Below are 21,481 nucleotides of genomic sequence, written 5' to 3' on the forward strand. Positions count from 1 at the left end.
TTGTGCAGCAAATCAGCATATTAGAATGATTTCTGAAGATCATGAGACACTGAAGAGGAGAAGTTGAGATCTGACATCACAGGGGGAAAATATTTTTATTTTAAATTGTAAAATTATTCCACAATATTAATGTTTTTTAATATTTTTAATTGATGCAGTTGGTGACATGAACAAAGAACCTTACTAATACAAATCCTTAGAATGTATATATCATATCAAAACAAGCACAAGCACACTTATGAACATTTGTTAATGAAATTATTTTTTAACATTAAATTAGTTTCTTATTCCATTCCATTAAATGCAGTGAAGTATTTGTTTTCTCATTTACAGTGTACCAAATATAGGCTACTTTTTAAACTTGTGTCCATACAATTTTGTTTAATCCAAAATGTTACTTATTAAAGGAACACTTTCATGCTTGTGTGTGTGGTCTTGGATTCCTATTCATTTTGTAAATACAGCCTAAGCCTAACAGTTTAAGAACAATCACACCAGGATAGATGAAAAACGATCCACAAATACAAGTTTATTTCAGCTGTTGTATTTAAATGAAAACAACTAACAACAGACACAGTTTTAAAGCATTGCAAGCTACAGCACAACAAACTGAAATCAAAGTAAGTTACAACTAGCTTAAGTGTGCTGAATGTCTGCAATCATTCAGTCAGTGACGACTGCACAAAACGTGCAAACTAATGAAAACATTATAAACTGTTACAAAATGATGAACAAATGTAGTTTAGGCATAGGTTTGTGCAACGCTGTAAAATATTTACATTTTTTTAAATATCCCATTAAACCTGCTGAGATACAAGGCGCGTGAACTGAAATTCTCAGTTCCACTTGGTTCCACGCGCATGTCCGGGAAAATCTCGTAACACCGGTCAGTCGACACGAGCAAAATGAAGTCGAGGATTTTTTTAAATCGAATAGTCTAATAAAATCGACGAATCGCGACAGCCCTATCATCAACAGAACCTTTCATGTTTAAGTGCATTCAGACATTTCAGAAACAAATACTTTGAAAAATAAATGATATTTCACTCAATTAAAATGTACCTCAAGCCAGTACATCCTATTTATGGCAAAAAACACTCACTTCTGTCAAGAGATATGAAAATTAAGACAAGTCTCTTGTAAGGATGTGCCTTGATTGACATCCACTAGAGCACAATAAGACTTCCCAATAAAACTGCACTTGATAATTTGGCTCTTAATTTCAGTCTGCAGGTAATTTCAGAGAGCGACCGCAAGGAAGCAAGAGATTGTGTGCCGTTTTGAAACAGAATGACACTGAAGGTTTCTACACCATATTGGTGTCTCAATGACACAATAATCAAGGTTCACATAATTAAGGAGAGGAATCTGCTCCAATTAAAAACATTAATTGTACTAGCAAATTATCACCATAAATATTTAATAAAAAGGCATTGGTCCCAAAAGAGTCATTTGATAATATACAAAATCTACATTCTTTTTCATAAAAGTTAATTCCATTAAATAGTATAAAAGGCTACATTAAACAGCCCATTTTCATAATGTAGCTGCAAAATAGATTAACCTAGTGCATGTATAACAGCTCTCATAGTAAAACATTTTCATAGTAAATAAAACAAATTTGTGTTTCCTGAAATGAAGTTGGTAAAAGCTACTCTCTTCGGAAAAAAGTGGCACATCCTCAGCCATATCATGCTTTTATAAAGTGAAAGGCCGCATAAAAACATAGCTAAAAACATATCTATCTCTGAAATTCTTTATTCTCCTCTCCTAAACTAACCTTTCAAATCTTTCATTTCCCGCTCCCATTTCAAGCCCACCACTGCTGCCATTCGTCAAAGGTCAACAGGGCAAATCTGTTGTCCAAAGCATTGTCTGAAGAGGTCATTGCTCTGTTTCTGTTGCCCCTCCTTCCTCCCCCATTGCCCCGCCCTCTCCCTGCATTGCCCCGCCCTCTCCCACCATGGCCCCTCCCTCTTTGCTGTGCCTGTCTCTGCTCCTCTCCTCTACCCCTGCTTGCTGCTGCTGATACTGCAGGACCCATCAATGCCTCAAGCAGGATGGAGTAGAGCTGCCAAGCAACAGCGTCCCCTGCAAGCAGAGACTCACATTGGTGACCCCCTCTTATGGCAGCCTCAAGACCATGCAGCAGAGTGCCACTGAAAACCCTTTGAGAAACACAGACAGCAATATGATATAATAAATATACTGTAAATAATATACTTAAATTAAAATATACTTATACTTATAAAATATACTTAAATTATGTATAAATAAATATATAAAGTAATAATACAATTATAATGATATTTTTTGTAATATATTTGATGTAGATAAATCATATGAATTATGTATATGCATATTTTTTATATAATTCATGTGATTTATCTAATAATATTACATACAAATCTTAACATAAAATTATTTAAAAAATAATTTAAATGTATTATTATTATTACGATGACTTATATATATATATATATAGTCAGGGGTGCACATAAGTGGTACGCAGGTGCGCATTCGAGACCAAAATAAAAAATGCGCTGTGTAAATAAGTTCTGACAGCGCATTTGCGTACCGACATGATTGACAGCTGTTAATGCACAATTACCATTTTAGATCGACAAACTGTAATACTGTATAAGATTTCTACTCAAACTGAATAGATAAATATATCTAGGCTACCCTCTGCCTTTTTCAAAGCACAATGCAAAACTGTGACATAGGGCTGGACAATAATTCAATATCAATATGTAACGCGATATAATTTTTTTCAATAACGGTGATATGATTTTTAAACACATTTCCGATATTTCGATATTTCAAAAAACATTTTCGTAAACTGAAAAAAAAAAAAAATCAAAATAAATTGATGTGTGTCGGTTTAGGGAAATACCGGGAAATACCCGTAAATGGCGCATCATGCACGTGAGGTTATCTGACGGAGAGACGCAATGCAGTTTAAAGCAGAGTCCTGCACGGGTCCTGTTAGGTAAACCTGCATCCGCAGTACACAACAGAACACCCGACCCGTTATCCGACAGCAGCCAGCACCAATTTAATTCTGTACCCGACCCGTTTGACATAAAGACCGCGACCTGAACCGCACCCGCATTAAATAGGCTATTGCATCAGTACGGCAAAATTATTTATTTTCTCATGTGACACAAGCAATCAAACCAAAATAGGCATTTTAAGTTGGTGCTTTGAAGAGAAATAGACAAGCAGCGCAACAGAAGAATGATAAGAACGCGCATCCTTCCTGTATACAATACAAACTTTTGCCTACATCTTGTGAACAATCTGCCAGGCTGTTTTGAACAAATGTGCATAGACTACATACTTAAATCTTCATAGCGCTAAACCCAGAAGCGCATATACTTACTTGCCGGCAACCCGCCAAAAAAACCTTTTAAAAAAAGAAGTAAATATTAGCATTTTATTTTTAAGTTTACTATAAAATAGTTGTATTTGTATTTAATACTCCCTTTTTATTTTAAAATATAATATTATCACACTTTATTATTTAGTTTATTATTTTATAATTAAAAAAAAACACTAAAATAAAGTGCAACAATATTATCACTACGATTACTTTATTTTTTTTATAGTTGTATTTAATGGGTCACACTATGTGCAGTGTGAGGACCAAACCAAATCCCCAGGTTCTCTTATGAGAACCAGGCTAAAAAAAACTTATGTGCACCCCTGTATATAGTTGTTTTGTCCAAAGATATTACATACAAAAAGATATTACATACAAAAAGATATTACATACAAATATGATTATAGTTGTATTTTTCCCCCATATACTATAATCTTTTTAGGGCAAATCTGATAAATGAAGAAGGTGATTATTTATTCAAAACAGCAAAGATGAGAACTACGAAATATTTCACTGGGATTGTTTTATGGCCAAACCCTACCAGGCACATTGAGGTTCAGGTAGCGGGAAGCACAGTAACTGGTTCAGGAACAACGCCACCCACATACATGACTGCCACTGGCTGAGCAAATGGGCCAGACCCAGATCAAGGCCCCTCCTTTGTCCTGGATTGACCCTTAGCTGAGATAATCTCTGACATACAGAAGCAGAAGCTTTGCTGCCAAATAGTGGGTCTGCATGATAGAGAGAGCAAAACAAGATATGACTGAAGGTGATTAAAGCTCTAAAAACTGAAGACGTCAAGTTGATAAGCAAGTAAATTTCATTCACGTCATAATAGATTTTATCTACAATTTATGTCAATTTCTCAATATATTTTTTCTCAAACCAAACACCGGAGACAGATGTTGAGTAAAAAAGGGATCAGAGATACCATTAGGATGGGCTCTTCTCCAGCTGAGTTCCCCGTACACTAGTCCCAACAATATGGCCTGCAGTAGAGGATGACTGGGCTTTGGTTTACAGTTGTTCATCCAGAAATACGTCACACACACAGGAAGGCAAAGATGAGGGGGTAAAGGCTGTAAAACACTGTCCATCACACCGAGTGTTCCCAACAACACCTGCAGCCTCACTTGTGTAGACGCCTATAATAAAAAACCAAAAGGCAATTGGTGGAACAATATACAGACAATATTTACATGCAGAAATAGTTTCTCACCTTGTCAATTGCTGCAAGAGTCAGCTGTGGCACACAGTTGGGTCGGGGAGCCTCCACTGTGTTTTTCTTGAGATTAAGTTCTTGTCTGTCATACTCATCAACACATGGGATGTCACATTGCTGTCCTCCTTTACCCTGAGATTGTCTTCCCCTTCCTCTTCCTCTATGGGTGACTCCCTGTGGTGTCTGACTATCCTGTCTTGCCTTTTCAAGCAGAAGGCTGTAGATGGTCTTTCGGATACTCACTGAGCTTGTATGACTGCTAGGCAGGTGACTATTCTCCACCTGTGCAACCAGCAGAACCTTCTGGTGTACAAGCACATCCAAGACAAAGGACGACAGCCTACCTGATGCAACCATCCTTAAAAGCCATTCGGGTTGAGAAACCAGTGCTGCTGGGAGCCCCTGGGCATCTGGAAGTGCAGGTTGGGGACTTGAGAAGTATTGAGCCAAACTGCTACTGTGAGGAAGCTGGTAGTCCTGCATTCCTGCGGAGAGCTGCGTACGTAAGGTTCCTTTCCGTTGTTCACTCAAAATCTCCAGGACTTCGTCCAGAGCATCTACTGGGCTGGTAAACTGTGACAGCCAGAGCAAAAAGCCCTCGACTCGAGGACTGGAACGTCCATACTTCCGACCGGAGGGTACTCTTTCGAATTCCACGCGGCTGAAAAAAACCTCGGTTATTTTAGCAGGTGTGTAGTCGTTCCCCATGACAACAGCAAATAGAGGGAGGAGCTGCTTGTTCATGTAGTTGAAATGTGAGCAGAAGCGGGTCACGGTGAAATGGCGTGCAGGGATGTAGCGTTCTGTAGCCTTACCGCTGATGTTATTCCATTGGAAGAATGAAAACGGTAGGTAGCCACCTTTGAGGTCGAAGATGTAGAAGTCACTGTCATTGGTCAGAACTGGACATCCCCAGTGTTTGGCAAGAGAGGCTATTTCAAAATCAGCTTCAGAAATGCATTGAACTAAAGGTATGCCAAGCTCTGAAAGGACCCGTTTGAAGACTTCACATACAAGCAGAGGGAGAACACAACCATGCGATCCTCGGGAAAGAGCATTAGCCTCTCGAATCTTGCTTTGGGCTCTTTCCTGTAGTGTCTTGAACTTCTTGTCTGTCTGGTCCATTCCACCATCTAACACGACGAACGGCTGCACGCTGCATTCAGAAAGTGCTGCGAAAAATTGTCGAACCAACACCACAAACGTGTCGTAGTCTCCACCCCGTGCCTGATCCAATCCAGAGTTGAAATATAATCGAAAATATAAGCTACACCCATCAATCACAAGGCGGCAGTCTCGCAGTCTCATATCTGTGAAGAACTGACGATTTCCTTCCACAAAACTCGTAAGTCCGTGAACCCCCATGATGCCGCAGAAATGCTGCAAAGAAAGCATAAAATGTTGTTACTGCTTGTTTTTGCTGGAAATTTAATGAACCAATAAAATGGGACAGTGAATTTTCCCCCATTCCCCAATACTGGAAGATTCTTAATATCAACCTGTATGTGTGTCTTCAAGACAGAAGCCATGCATCTGTGTTATGTCTTTTTTGTTATTAATTTATACTAATTTAATCAATCATAATTATTTTTCTTTTAATAATTTTTCTTTTATTGCTTATTATTTTACTTACTGTCCTTGTGTTTTTATTGTTGTTTAGTCTGATGATTATGTGGTTTCAAGGGACATTTGTCTTCAACAGTTAGAGATAAAAGAATGTCTCCATTTCAAGGTTTTAAATGCCACATGATGATGTTGTGAAGCAGTAATTTTCCACTGATTTTGTTTTGGTATAATAAAACTTGTTGGATTTGTGCTGGTCAGACAAAGTCCAGACAAAGTAGGGATGAAGTTCAGACAAAGTCTGAGCATTGAAACATATGCAACCAAGATTCAATAAACCCTGCTCAATTTTTATAATCATTACTTCATCTCCTGCTTCCTGCTATTACCTCTCAGGCTGAAGGAAGACATTTAGTTAATACAGTTTTGAGTATCAGACAAAATGCATTTTTGTTAACTGGTTTTGGGTATCTGGCAAAACTCTGCAACCTGGTTTTGGATACCAGACAAAACATATCTTTTGATGGGATCTGGTAGAGACTGGAATAAATATTTCTGGCATAGAGATTCAGTCTAACATTTTTGGCATAGTCAGCATGATCTAACAACACTATGTAATCACTTGATTACATGTCACCTACTTCAGATACAACTTTACTGTCAGCATATTATATATGTATATATATATAAAATGAAAGAAAAATGTCATATTAATGAAGTAAAGATGCTTGATAGTTGAAGTCATAATTTAATAAAAAAAATACAGTGGATATCTACTTAAGAATTCCCTTTGTAGATCAATAAACTACCGGGATGTCAATAAGTGTGCATTTACATTGTAAAACTATTTATTGTGCTTATTATGTACCAAAGACATTTTAAGTTTCAGCCAATTATCAAGTTATTTTATATGTCTGTAATTCACTGTAAATAACTTTTGGAAAGTTAATGCTTTACAACAATTACCATAGGTTTTTTTTTTTAACATGCTTAACCTTCAAATAATATGTTTTCTGTACGTTTGGAGAGGTTAACGGCAATATTGTATTTTTTAATGGCTATTCTTTCACTTGATGTGTTCAGAGATATTCAGCTATTTCACGACCTATAACGTTTACTGAGGAGTAACTGCACGAGGCGGTGTCTGTCTGCACAAGTTATACATAAACCAATAACAGTGCTGTCCATTTGATAAAACAAGCACCACTGTAATATCTAAATAGCACATTTTGTTCCAGTATTGAATCTTAAGCAAACATCTCGTACTTGATTTACTCACCAGTGTGTTATGCACCTACGGTTATGCGCTGTATTTTCTTCCTTGTAGATCCGTCTCGTTGTTCGCCATTTGGGCGTGACAGACTATTTCAGCGCATTAGCGCCACCTATTGTAACTTAATGGAAGAGGACGCTGTTTGTCCCGCTGTGAAATATCAAAACTGCCACCATTAAACACTGGAAAGCGCATTTATTTGTAATTATTTAATCCTTACAATGTATGAAAGGATAACAAACCTGCAAACCGGTTTATACAGGAATTTAATATGCTAGGGGAGGAATCAAAAGACAGTAAAAATCATACATCGGAAAATTAACATTCGTGGTCAAGTTCCAAGACCAAAACGCGATTGGTGCTCCCGTGTCACGTGACCGACGCGATGCAGCGGCGGTCTCTCGCTTGAAGCCAATACGGAAGTGACTAAAACTGCAATTCATCGACTGACCGCTAGACGCTGGCTCCAAAAGGGAGTCAGTCCCATAGACTCCCCATGTTAAAATGCCCAACTTTACAGCAGAAAAAAATGTTTACAGCCTGGTACAAAAAGTGCTTTTGGTCTATATAGGTAATTTTGCCCTTCATGACAACTGTGAGGGGGGTGAATTTTTTATAACTCATCCGTTTAAATTATATTAAAGGGGTCATATGATGCTGCTAAAAAGAACATTATTTTGTGTATTTGGTGTAATGAAATGTGTTAAGTTCTGCATAATTAAGGGCGTGGCCACTTGAGTGACAGGTGGACGGCTCTGCTCCAGAGTGTGAAACTGGCTAGACTGTGAAACTTAAAAAATGTCTTTAAAGATTTTTATTTGTCCAGAAAAAATTAATTATGGGTAGGACGCTGGAAATCTGTCAATGATCTCAAACTTGATTTTTACCGCTATTTTGAAGTTATTGTAGGTACTTTGCCTTTGCACTGTCTGCGAAAAGTGAGATGTCACGCCAAGGCAAAAGGCAGTAACTTCCACATTATTTTATACAATATTTGGGCGCTGATCACCATTTACAGAATCATTATAGTAACATCTGTATAAAATCTAGTGATCACTGGCTAGGCTATAAAATAAGTAATTTAATTTTTTTTTCTAAACAATGTTCGCTAACATTAAAGGATGCAAGACATAGCCTATTGTTTTTACATCGAACTGAATGAAAATAGCTTAAACTATAAGATCTCCTTTGTGTATTACAGAATAAAGAAAATGGGTTAGTACTCCATGGGGGTAAGTAAACGATGACAAAAAAGAGAAAAGAAATCATATAAATGAATAAATTAGATATTTTTTGATGAAATAATACTATCCCTTTAGGACAAATAGGCAGGAATATGAAAGCCCATTTTCAACAGATAAGTAAAAAAAACATGCTTTGGTAAATCATAATTAAGCATAGGCTACTAAATCATAATTGAGATTAAGTGGAAACTGACAGAAGTAGTAATGATGAAAAAAAAGGTAATTATGAAAATGAAAAAATAAAAACTGAAAAAAATAAATTTCCATTAATACTATTTATCTAATAATTTGGAGATATTATCTCATATTAATGATTTAGTATGTCATAATTTTAATTCTCATAATTATTACTGTCTCATAATAATTACTTTTTGGGCCATTTTTTAAAATGCTCTTCTATACAGGAACATAAATAAGTAAATAAGCATCAAGCAAAAGTAGTTTGCATTTATGTGTTTATTCCTTTTATTACGTCTTTGCATTGAGAGCATCATGTGCGTTTCAAATAGAAATTCCATTTACTTTACTTAGTTTTGTTGTGTTCCTACAAAATGATGTTTTTATTCAACGCTACCCCCTAATGCAGCAGTACAGCAGACCTGTCTAAATCACACACACATACACACTCTCTGATTAACACAAGAACTATCACTCTTCCTTTAACATAATACACACACACACACACACACACACACACACACGCATAGCATGTCATATGTAAATAATAATAATAAAAAAATACTTCTTGTGTTGAGCTCAAAAGGAAAGACACATGTAGCATCCCAGAGAGCATGAAACAGACTTGAAATGCTATGATTCTTCGGCAGTATGCATACATCTCTGCGGAATACATACAATACAACACATGAATAAGGTCACAGAATATGAGGGTAATATGTAGTGCCTTTATATGGAGATCAATAACCAAGAGTTTTCAAATTGGGTTCATCTCATGTTGGCGTAACATCGTTATCTGTGAAAACAGCATAGAGCTTTAAACAAGGATTTAACTAAAACACAAAATGACTGACTGACATAGCTGGAGAAAAAGCTTTAGACAGGTCCAAAAAATTAATAAACAACGGAATAACAGACACCATCTGTTCATTACAGTAACATCAGATTGAACGGCAGCTGTATCGGGGGCAGGCTGGTGAAGCAGAGTTGAAAGGATGTATAAGGAAGGACCAGAGATGCTTAATGGCCAAACTGGGCTGTTGGTGAAGATGCACTTGTTATTGGGCGAATGAGTGAAGGTTTGAGGGAAGATTATAAATAATAGGCTCTGTGGTTTTATGTAAGGCTCCAGAAGGTTCAGGGAAAGGGCACAGGATGTAAGGACACAAGGTGCTTGTGGTTAGATAAATGGGTGGACAGGGTCAATGGCATTGGGACCTGTGGTTTTGTTTTCATACTAGCGCAGAAAAAACAGTTGGACAAATGATGCGCTATGATAAAGGAGAGGATGAGTATAAGGAAAGAGGAAGTGTGGGAGAATCCTGAGCTGTAGAGACTGTCGTCGGGGTGGCTGGTTTGCAGGACAGTGTGTGAGGGGTGGCTCGCTCTGTGCCTGAGTGCTGCTGAGGGGGCTGAGGGGTCCTCGGGGAGAGCTCCAGGCTGCCCACAGAGATGCCCGAGTCCGTGCTTTGGCTGCGGCCGCTGGCGGTGCACGGGTCCTCGTCGGGCTCCGCCTCTTCCTCCTCCTGCAGCCACTGAAGTTCTGACTCCTGCAAGGGGAACGACCGGCATTCCCATGGCAGCGCAGCCTGCAAATGTAGAAGAAGATGATTTATTATGGTTTATTATATGCATTTATATTCTCTCACAATGTAAAGAATATTAAGCATATATATATCTTTCAGGATGCACAAATAGCCCCCAAAAGAAGACTCAAGGATTTAATGATACATGGAGAAATACATTTTTTTGAACTACAGGATGTTCTTCCAACTAAAGTGCTAATTGACATTGTTACAGCAATAATAAAGTTGAAAAGAACATTAAGTCCTCCTCCTCTCTCTCTCTCACACACACACACCTGCTGTTCATCCTCAGCCTGGCTGAAGGGATCCTCCGTTCCAGTACAGAAGGGACTGCATGGCGAGATGTCTCCTTCTGCAAAATGACTTTGCCTGGAATCTGGAGAGCCAGGTGTCTGCTCCAATCCCCTGGAGCTCTTCCCATCCCCATGGTAGGAGGAAGAAGATCTGAGGGAGGAAGTCAAGCAGAGAGTGAAATTTCAAGCGTTGACCACAGCGTCCTGCAGTTTGACATGCTATACGTCATCTAAAACGATTTTAAAACTACCCACTGTTTTATGGCCACATATTAATTGAGAGAGTGCATGAAATAGGTGTATGTGTAAGCTTCAGTGCCAAACTACCCTTTATACATCTGTAAATTTTAACCTACATTCTTGAAGTGCAAAAAAAGTACATGTGCAAGTTATTTGTTAACTACACAAATATATATTTTATGTAAAAGTCATGATGTGACATTAACCATTAATGCAATCTACTTCTAACTTCTAATGCAGAAATTTGAGGACTGTAAGATTTTTTTTAATGGTTTCTGAAAGAAGTATCTTATGCTCACCAAGGATGCATTTATGTAATCAAAAATACAGTAAAAACAGTAATATTGTGAATTATTATTGCTTATTATTTTTTATTGTTTATTATCTTTAAAATATAATATTTTCTGTTTTAATATAATTTAAAGTATAAATTATTCATGTGATAGAAAAAATGAATTTCAGCAACCATTACTCCTTACTTTTTCAGGATTCTTTAATGAATAGAAAGTTCAAAAGAACAGCATATTTTTAAAATAAAAATCTTTGTAATATTATGAATGTCTTTACTATCAATTGATCAAATTGAATGCATCCTTGCTGAATTAGAATATTATAATTTTTTAATATATATTTTTAAACATTATTATTATATTTTATTTTATATTCTTTTTGTGTTTTTTCTTTTATGTAATTTAATATTTTATTTATTTTTGAAATTTGTTTCACCCTCATAAGCCTTGTGGCTTAATATGTTGAAGAATGTGCCCTAAAAGCTAAGCTAGCTCTAACCCGTTGAGTTTATTTAATGTTCCAAACATACAGCATTTTAAAGTATTTAATTACAAATCGATCCCTGTTGTTAAAAAACATTATTCTGACAGCCATTTAAATATTCTCCATCACATATGCCTCTAACACACACAAATTTTTCTCACCTGCCCCGGCGACGTCTGCGAGCCCAGCTCCCCCACCGACTCCTCTCTCTGCTCTCACAAACTGCATGGCGGCTCAGAAACACAGCGTCAGAGAGATCCTCCACCTATGCAAACATTGCAAGTATTGTCATACTAATACAGCGATAATTTTGAATGGTCGAAAAAAATTGAGACAAAATACCAGGTATGTTTATGAGAAAGCATGTAAAGAAAAAACTTGTTAAAGGCATACAAACCTCTTCCTCCTCATTGTCTAGCCCTTCTCCATTGGGCTGGTACTGTGTGTTATTGTAATTGAACAACAGGGCATGTGCCCCTTCCTGGTTTTTAGAGAGCCCTGAGAGAGAGTCCAGCTCCCTCCAGCTAAACACACGACATAGGGCACATTACACATTTTTCATCAACAATAGTGCTAGACTTATATATCAGCCAACGATTTAAGACTATCAGCATCAGCCAAAAAACCTGCTAGCTTGGCCAATTAACAGATGTGATGTTTCTCATTCTCTCACATCCCAAATCTACTAAAAGCCATGTCAACAACAACAACACATTTTTTTTTTAAATGTATTACTGAATTTTAAGTAAATGTAGTGTAAAAGAAGAGTTTGTTTAATCATTTGGTCTCTGAAGTTGTGTATATTTCATATATATATATATATATACACACACACAGTCAAAGCAAAGTTTATTCAGACACCTTTAACATTTCACACATTGTCACAGTTTATTCACCATAGTTTAGAAAACGGTAATAAAATATGACAAGAACTCAGAGTTAAACTGTGTCAGAAGAACATATTCATCTTGATAATGTCAGATAACACTTAAGCAAAACATGGTCAGGTCAAAGTGTCTGAATAATTTTTGGACCCAAATTTTTTATCAATTTTACTGGTAGTCCACTGTATGAAGAATTTTTGGGTAATATGTCACAGTTTACTTTATTTTTCTATCCTCACTTACAGAAATGAACTATAGTGTCCTGCACCCACTAGTTAAAAAATAAATAAATAAATAATTATATCTGGTGTCTGAATAATTTTCACACACAAATATATATATATATGTTTGTGTGTGTGTGTGTGTGTAAGCCATCAGTGATCCTGCTCTCAAGTTATCAGTATCTGCCACGGAAAACCCATAGCAGTATGCTAGTACGCTCTTGTCTTTCACTGTTAAGCTTCCTTATAATATAATGTAAATACACTATATGCTTATATAACTAGACTGGCTCTAGTTTGGAATGTACCTGTACTACTTTATAAACGATAGGTCACAAGGAAACAGTGGATACTTGGCAATGTGTTTGAATAATTGATGGGAAATTACTTGAAACCAAAGCCACTTTGCACAATGGCTATCTGACAGAAGGACCACAGGAAGTCCGACGCATTAAAGCTAAATGTTTATTACGTAATCGCTCATTCTTGTTGTAATATTTTTGAGTAAGTACATATTCATTGTAGTGGTTTTGGAGGTCAGGTTGCATTATCTGTACCTTGGGGTGATAATTTCCTTGTATTGTAATCTTTGTACACATGCTCCTAGTCCAGCCAAGCCCAAAGGCATCACCAGGTTGTCGATGTCAAATGAGCATTCTGCTCTCCTCCTTCGCAAAGGCTGAGGAACAAGAGAGAGGTTTAGGAAGCCATCCACAACACATAGAATTGTGAGCTGCTGACATTTTGCTTTTTTTAACCAGATGTACCTGAGTGGGTGTGTCTGTCGTTGGGGGTGTTGACGGCAGAATGGGTAAATCTGGAGCTCGTGGATGAAGACAGTTGGGAATAATCACACCCCTCTGACTTCTGCACCCAGAACCACCTACAAAAGCAATTTTGTTAACTTCTTGAAAATGGTAAAAATGTTTTAATCTTTTTGCTCAACAAGGTTGCGATCTGTTTCCACAAATTCTTTAAACAGCATTCAATTGTAACACTATAAATGTCTTTACTGTTTAATGTTAACACTATAAACACAGTGTTTACTGCTGAAAGAAAGTATTCATTTCTTTAAAACAAAAAAACGTTACTGTTACCTTCAAACCTTACCTTCAAACATTTGAACAGTAGTGTAATACAGTATATATATATACACTGTTTGTGTGTGTGTGTTGATATAAGTGACAATATATATTTCACCCACCAGGTGTGTTAAATAAAGGAGGCAGTGCGTTGGGCGGATGAGGACAAACTAGTCTCCTTCTCACTCTCCCAACTCGTCCCTGGCCCCGTCTCCCTGGCCAAGAGGACGCCGATGACATGTACACACACACACATACCCTATAGAGTTATAAAAAAATTAAAAAGAATATATATATATATATATATCTCTTTATATTACTTTACTATATATATATATACACATTATATTATTATTTTTGAATATTATAATTTAATATATATTTTAATAGATTTAGAATATAAATAAAAAAGAAAATTCCACAAAAATTTCAGCGCAATTGTAAAGTGAAAGCCACACAGGATAACTTTCAAGGACATCGATCTAAAAGGACCATTTAAACAGCCTTGTACAGTTTGTACTGTTGAAATACAAGCTAAATATAGATGGATTTAAATAATATACAACTTTGCACAATTCTGTGCTTACACACAGAAAACAAAATAACAAATAATCTTGAGATTATACATTTTTCACCTGATGGCATTGAGAGGACAGGGTGAATGGACATATCGAGCCAGGTCTGACGCATCCACAGACGCTTGTTTGAGGGGGAGCGAGAAGTAGCACCACTACATAACACACACACAGCCGGTGGTTCACACCAGCACTGTAACGAAACTGTCTGAGAGGGACACACAAATTCAAGAATTCAGCATTGTGATTCCTGTTTTTTATCTTCTCTTCAAGGCATCATTCAAAATGAAGAGCAGCCAATAATAATAAAAGTTACTGTGCATAACAGAAAAGAAGCAGCAAGGTCAACTGTCTTCACCTTTGACCCCAGTGCTGTGATGTCTGTCCACTGTAGTGAATTATGAGAGTGGTGCCCGGCCAGCGGGCGTATCCCACAATGCAGTGCAAGGAGTGAATCTGCAATGGAGGAAATTCAAAGCATTAAGGTAAAAAAGTAAATGTGATGGTAAGTATTTGCTACACTTATATCCACAGTGGCCCCAAAAAGTACAAGAACACTAAAGCCACACTTATATATACAGTATAAGTGTGTATATATATATATAAGATTATACATTTTTCACCTGATGGCATTGAGAGGACAGGGTGAATGGACATATCGAGCCAGGTCTGACGCATCCACAGACGCTTGTTTGAGGGGGAGCGAGAAGTAGCACCACTACATAACACACACACAGCCGGTGGTTCACACCAGCACTGTAACGAAACTGTCTGAGAGGGACACACAAATTCAAGAATTCAGCATTGTGATTCCTGTTTTTTATCTTCTCTTCAAGGCATCATTCAAAATGAAGAGCAGCCAATAATAATAAAAGTTACTGTGCATAACAGAAAAGAAGCAGCAAGGTCAACTGTCTTCACCTTTGACCCCAGTGCTGTGCAATCTTCCAGGCGAACGAGTCTGTGACGTCGTTGCCGGAGTAACGGTCGAACCCGTGCGGCAGAAGGTGGAGGACTGGGCACGGTTTGTGGAGTGGTGGTGTCTTCTGTCTGCCACTTCCTGCTAGGATCACCAGCAGAGGACAACCTAGGGGGTAGTGCAATAGTACATTAAGTGTCAAATCCAAAAATTTACCAGTGTGTGTTTGTATGCAAGTTAAATCGTCTACTGACTTGTAGTTGTGTGATGCAGAGGAGGGGTTTGATGCTCTGAGGGGTGTGTCAGGGACAGAGCAAGTGGACCGAACCTGGATGAAACATAAAAAATACAGATGAATCAAACCACCCATAATAACCCAAAAATACACAGATGGACACCCGAAATACCTTTCCCTGTCGAAGATGCGTGTAAAGCTCTGTCAGCGCACGGATCCGATACTCAAGTTCTGATACTTGAGTCTGCAGCCACACCCACCTGCTGCCAAGCCACGCCCTGCTCTCCGCCCACTGCCATTCTTTGCCAGTGACACTGAAAGAAAAGAAACTAAATATTGAGTAAATGCATAAAACCCATGATCTTGGCATTGCTAGTGCCATGCTGTACTGTTCAAGCTACAGGAATGCAAAAACATTGCCCGAGTGGACCATTTTGGAGGTCCTAAAAGAATTGAGGATGAAGCTTCTTCTGACCCATTTTATTCCCAACAGCCTGGCGTGAAATGGCTTTGTAGCCTCCCAATATGGCAGCCATGAATCAACAGCCATTGCAGCATGTACACTGCAAAGTACAGTGGTGATTCAAAAGGCAACACCAACATGCAATGACTCATCTAAAGCTTTTCTACATATGTGCATGTAGGTGTACATGCATGTATATACAAGCAGGCTGAGCACTTAAAGGAATAATTCCCCCAAACTGAAAGTTGTCATGACTTACACACCCTCATGTCTTTCCAAATCTGTACGCATTTCTTTTCTCTTCTGAACACAAAAGAATGTATTTTGAACCAGTTTTGGTTCCCATTGACTTCCATTGTATGGACAAAAAATACTGAAAGTTTTACACAAAAGAAAGAAATCCATACAGATTTGGAACGACATGAGGCTGAGTAAATGATGACAGAATGTTCATTTTTGGGTGGACTATCCTTTAACACTGGGTTATCTTGCTCCATCTTGTTCCTGGGCTTTTTTTTTATCTTTGGCATCTCATAATGGAGAAAAACATTACTTAACTCTGGGTTAAGAGATCTTAACCTGCGGTTAAGCATAGTGTTAAAAGCTTACATTGATTTTATTGGCAGCGGTCTAAAACGACGTCCCCCTCTCTCCAATCCCTCATCTTCCTCACTGACACTGTCACCTCCTGAGCTGCTGGCCGTGTGGTCCGAGTCCAGGGTGCTCTCTGCAGTCCGGAGGATCTCGCTGCAGCTGCACGCCAGCCTGCTCAGCTCGGCTGAGTTTCTGGACACAGCACTGGGCCTTCTGGTGCAGCTCAACCCCAGGCACCTGTGTAGGCCATGCAGCTGCTGCATGACATGCCTCTCCACCTGCTTCACCTGTATGGCCTGCAGGCGCCGCCAGAGGTGGTCGGTACGACCCTCCAGCTCTGCCTGCCTGCGCTCGGCTTCACCCCTCACCGCCTCTATTTGCTCCGTGCTGGGGCCCTCAGTCCCATGTGCATCAATGCCCATACTTGTACGGTCACACTTCTGTGGCTCTGGCTCTGTCCCGTTAGGAGGCCCACTCTCAGACTGAGAAGAAGTGATGGAGAGGGCACACAGGGGCTTTTTTACGCAATCACGTAGGTCGGGCTCGGCTTGGAGGGAGGATTGCAGTGAAAGGCTATTGTGAGGGGCACCATTTCTGCTGACCCCGTTGTTATAGTGGGCAGAGCTGGAAAGAAAGGAGCGCACCCTGTACAGTCTGACGCGCCCCTTCGCTGTCCTGCATGTGGGCAGCTGGGCACTTTCATCAGGCGGGCACGTTGCGAAATTAATTTTTTGGGCCCCGGTCCTGTTTTCGCAGTGGATACGACGTAAGGACGTGCGCCTGAAAGTCTCGGCAGTGCTCGCGGAGCTCTTCACGTGAGCTTCACCATTGGAACCAACGCGGGCCGCGGCGTCCGAGCTGCCGCAGTACTTGCCCGAGAAACACACCCTCTTGGAGGCTCGGGTGAAACTGCATCCCCGGCGCTTGATGACCGCGGGCTCGGAATTTCCGTGACCACACCTTGCAGCGACTGTCGACATCGCGCGCTCGGTCTCGGCGTGAGCCGTGTGTCCTCGTCGGGCTCTCGCGATGCGCACCGGCGGCAGTCTCGCGCTCGCTCTACGCTCGTCCCTTCTTGTCTTAGCGCTCATGAAACACCGCAAGCCAGCTCCTTCGTGATCAATATTAATGGTGTTATCCTCGCCTGCTCCAGTGCTTTGTCTACAAAAACGCCCGCGTCCTCCGCTGTATTCCCCCGAATCCGCGCATTCGTCTCCCTCCCGTGTGATATCAGCAGCGCCGTTCGTAAAAAATCCCTCCTCGTTCATTTTCTGGGCCGGATCCGCATCGCCGGAGGTGGCATCGTCCCATTCGCGGAACGCCTGGGCCTCTGCTACGCTGTTCTCCCTGTCTGAGCTCCGCACTGGGGCAGCGCTGGTGGCTGTAGCCGCAGCGGCCGAGCTTCCGTCACCGCTGACGGGCTCACCGCAGCCTCCTCCCCCGCAGCAGCGGCTGGCGCTATGCGGACACCCGGCCCCACAACTCTCCACTCCAGGCCCGGCTGCACTAGCGCTCATTTTATTCCGATTGCCGTAATAATACATCGCTGTGTCGTTGGCATGGCCGGTTGTGACATACAACGAAGCTCCGTTAACGTCTTTTTCCCTTTTCGAAAGGAAGACGGGCTTCTCTTTTCACCGCCTTGCCTTTCCCTGCACTGTTGGCTGTCTCCAACACTCCCTATTCGCACTGAGCATGCGCCATTCACTGGCCCGTCCTTCAGTAAAGAATTAGGGGTATTTCAAAAACTAGTTCACATTTTACGTTTGTCACATTCCTGGGTTGATCTTAATTGCTTGTAGTATTGAAAATAACTATATATTTAAAAAATATAACACTGTTTATCTGTTTAGCATTTAAGTTTTTAAGGACACATCACTTATCTCATGCAGGTTGTCTGAAGGTCTGGGTTGAAAAAATAGTGTTCAAGGGCAGCTGCATTTCGACATTCATAACGATGAAAACAACATGATATGATTTGTACTATGATGGACCCTTTTTAAATGTCTCAAATTTGATTATATTTGTATATGTAGCAGCAATTAAAAAGAAATAGAAATAAAAATATTTAAGAAACTAATATATATAGCAACAATTAAAATTTCCAATTTCATTGCCTCTGTCTAATTAATTTCATTTAGTTTCAGTGTTAAGATTTAGTTGCAGTGTTGAAAGTTGCGTATGACTGCTGAATAAATGTTTTGCCATCCTAATCTTAAATATCCTACAGATTACCGTTTATTGTGTACTGTAGTTTCCTTCTACTTTCTGTAGTAATCTGACGAAATAATGGCAAGTACGCAGTATGCACAGTGTGTAGTATGCAGCAGGCGTCGTTGGCGCCTTTTTTGGTCTGACCGCTAGAGGCGCTGCGGAGGCTTCAGTCATTCTGGGCAGCGAAGGCTAATAATTAGCATGTAACAATGGCTACTACACAAGCGCTAGGATCTACTGCTGGAGGACCTACGATGAGTCAAGCCGGTTGCAGCTCTTCGTTGAGCCGAAAAATAGACGGTGGACCGTGCTGTAAATTCTGGGAAAGCCCGGAAATGATCTCTCAGTTGGAAACGGTTCGCAGTTGGATTGGAAAACATTATAAAAAGGTTAGCGAGCTAGATAGCCGGAGGACCCCATGTATGATGTGGTTACCTGAAGCTTTCTTTGATTTTTTTTACAGACCTCTCTGGTTGTCTTGCTATTTTAGTGGTTTTCTGATTCTTATTAACGCCTCAAACTGCAAAAGTCTCGTTTACGTGGTAGTATTTTGTCTGTTTGCCTCATATAATAAAGGAATGAACAGCTAACTCCACAGAATACGGTCTCAACGTAATTTACATTACAGAAGTAACAACTTTCATTCTGTGTTAATTTTAACGGTAAAGTTATGTTTATATTAAACTCCACCGTTTGAGTCAGCATAAAATAAAAGACTGCTTTGTAGTTTCCACGTGACGCGGTGTAAGTAAGTGTTGATGTTAGCAGCATGCTAGCAGCTTTAAGTTTGCAGAAACAGGTTTGTGGTCAAAGGTATTTGTTTACACGACCTGACTGACACACCCTCCTCTCAGTGCCATGGCATCCCTGTCCAATGCCCACTGTAGGTAACACATACTTTGATGCATCTAAAGTCTTAAACTGTTTAAATGTGTAAACCATCCAATAGTACTAGTACAGTATGTAGCAAAATCCATCGAAGTGAAAGCTCTTAAACACTCAAAAGGGTATAGGCCTCTTTGCAATTGTTGTCAGTTTTTGTTGCAATTTGTCATGCAGTTTTAAAAATACAGTATTTTGTCCCCCCCTCCCCCCTCTTTAGTATGTACAGACTGATGCTCCCTCCAGCAAGTCTCTGCCTGGGCTGGTCATCCAACTGCTGCAGTTTCAGGAAGATTCATTTGGCCGGCAAGCAAATAACCCAAGCTTTACAAAACTCCCAGTGAGTTGCTGCTTTTCCTCTTCTTTCTCTGACAAGAAATCCATAAACACTTTTATTCCTGTAGATTTATGTACATCCCTTTCCACTTCTTACCTTTTTGATAGAGTCAAGGAGGTAATCAACACCACCACACCCAGATCAGTCATAGCATGACACCTAGTTCTGCAGAATTATGAGTGATCAGTTGTTTCACCCTTGTTTCTTTGTCTTCAGGCAAAGTGTTTTCAGGACCTAAGGCCAGGCGGTGCTCTCTGTCATATTCTGGGATCAGTGTACAAGTTCAAGACAGAACAGGGCTGGTTAGTATTAATGCTAAATAGTGCTGGATGGTATAATGGAGGAAATGTGTATTTGTTATGCATTTGAAAATCTCTTATGCTCACCAAGGCTGCGTTTATTTTATAAAAAAAAAAAGTAATATTGTCAAATATTATTATAATAATGATTATAATTTAAAATAACTGTTTTCAGTGTTAATATATTTTAAAATGTAATTTGTTCCCGTGTTAGCAAAGCTGAGTTTTCAGCAGTCATTACTCCAGTTTTGGACCGTACCAGTGGGGGGAGCGGGGGGTGGGGATGTGGATGTATTTACCCAGAGCGCTGTATGTATAGGCCCTATGCCTGTGGATTGGCATGTCTGACCATGCAATAATTTATCATCAGACCTCCATTAACTGTGTGACTGCATGTTAACAACCACAGATTTTCTGGAAGATGTGTGAGTGGAGAGTGCTTGATGATTACGAAAGTGTAATCCGCATGTTAGTAGAGGAGCTGGGATACACATGTAAACAAGTTCAAGAGGTCCTACAGCAGCAATATGGACTCGGGAGAGGCTCCAGTATTTCCTCCATTTCTAAATTCTGCGCATCGAGGAACATTCATCGTTTTGATTACGCACGGCTAGGGAGAGATGGTGTGGATGCAGTCGTTTGACCAGCAGTTACTGTTTGCGGCCCTGTGTACGGTAGAAAGATGATGACTGGGATGTTGAGAGCTTCGGGATACAGGTTGGGCAGGGGCGGCGCCTGAGAATTTTGAACGCAGGTGCTGAGGGGGTGCTAGATCATTGATGGGAAGCTGGACAATTCAGGGCTCCAGACTCATTATTCCCACTGGTCGCTCTTTTGCGACTAACTTTCTCAGTTGATCGCACGAGCACATTTTTATCCTACCTGGCAGATTGTCCTACCAGGGTTTACTGCGCATGGGCACATCAATATTGCGTCCTTTTTCTCACGCTGAACAACAATATTTAATGTATCTGCATTACTGTAAGGGTAGGTTTAGGGTTGGGGTAGGTGTAGAC

General features: G+C 39.7%; 3 protein-coding genes across 5 annotated transcripts in view; 1 reads left to right on the forward strand and 2 right to left on the reverse strand.

The window, feature by feature from the left end:
* Positions 1-915: 915 nt before the first annotated feature.
* LOC107688353 (protein asteroid homolog 1-like) lies at positions 916-7,529 on the reverse strand. 2 transcript variants are annotated; one of them, XM_016485995.1, is made up of 5 exons: positions 7,453-7,529; positions 4,608-5,990; positions 4,320-4,533; positions 3,927-4,119; positions 916-2,168 (listed from the first exon to the last, which is right to left on the reverse strand). In XM_016485995.1, exons 2-5 carry the CDS (start codon positions 5,973-5,975, stop codon positions 1,811-1,813), a joined length of 2,133 nt encoding a protein of 710 aa, XP_016341481.1. In that variant the 5' UTR covers positions 5,976-5,990; positions 7,453-7,529; the 3' UTR covers positions 916-1,810. The 2 variants fall into 2 exon arrangements, with proteins under 2 accessions (XP_016341481.1, XP_016341482.1); XM_016485996.1 differs by having other exon boundaries at positions 1,976-2,091.
* Positions 7,530-9,128: 1,599 nt separating this feature from the next.
* LOC107688354 (KAT8 regulatory NSL complex subunit 1-like) lies at positions 9,129-18,498 on the reverse strand. Its single transcript, XM_016485997.1, has 13 exons — positions 16,749-18,498; positions 15,849-15,990; positions 15,696-15,769; positions 15,444-15,609; positions 15,146-15,293; positions 14,902-14,978; positions 14,070-14,187; positions 13,633-13,748; positions 13,423-13,544; positions 12,158-12,284; positions 11,922-12,025; positions 10,729-10,897; positions 9,129-10,456 (listed from the first exon to the last, which is right to left on the reverse strand). Exons 1-13 carry the CDS (start codon positions 18,275-18,277, stop codon positions 10,139-10,141), a joined length of 3,210 nt encoding a protein of 1,069 aa, XP_016341483.1. The 5' UTR covers positions 18,278-18,498; the 3' UTR covers positions 9,129-10,138.
* A 636-nt stretch (positions 18,499-19,134) lies between these two features.
* LOC107688355 (SWI/SNF complex subunit SMARCC1-like) overlaps positions 19,135-21,481 on the forward strand; it is a 17,973-nt gene continuing 15,626 nt past the window's right edge. Inside the window, exons 1-3 of one of the 2 annotated variants that reach the window (XM_016485999.1) lie at positions 19,135-19,336; positions 20,050-20,169; positions 20,383-20,468. In XM_016485999.1, the coding sequence (XP_016341485.1) occupies positions 19,157-19,336; positions 20,050-20,169; positions 20,383-20,468 (386 nt within the window). In that variant the 5' untranslated portion in view covers positions 19,135-19,156. The remainder of the gene's footprint in view (positions 19,337-20,049; positions 20,170-20,382; positions 20,469-21,481) is intronic. The other variant, XM_016485998.1, reaches the window with a different exon arrangement.

This window comes from Sinocyclocheilus anshuiensis, unplaced genomic scaffold, assembly GCF_001515605.1.
Source record: "Sinocyclocheilus anshuiensis isolate Anshui unplaced genomic scaffold, SAMN03320099.WGS_v1.1 scaffold209, whole genome shotgun sequence".
Lineage (NCBI taxonomy): Eukaryota > Metazoa > Chordata > Actinopteri > Cypriniformes > Cyprinidae > Sinocyclocheilus > Sinocyclocheilus anshuiensis.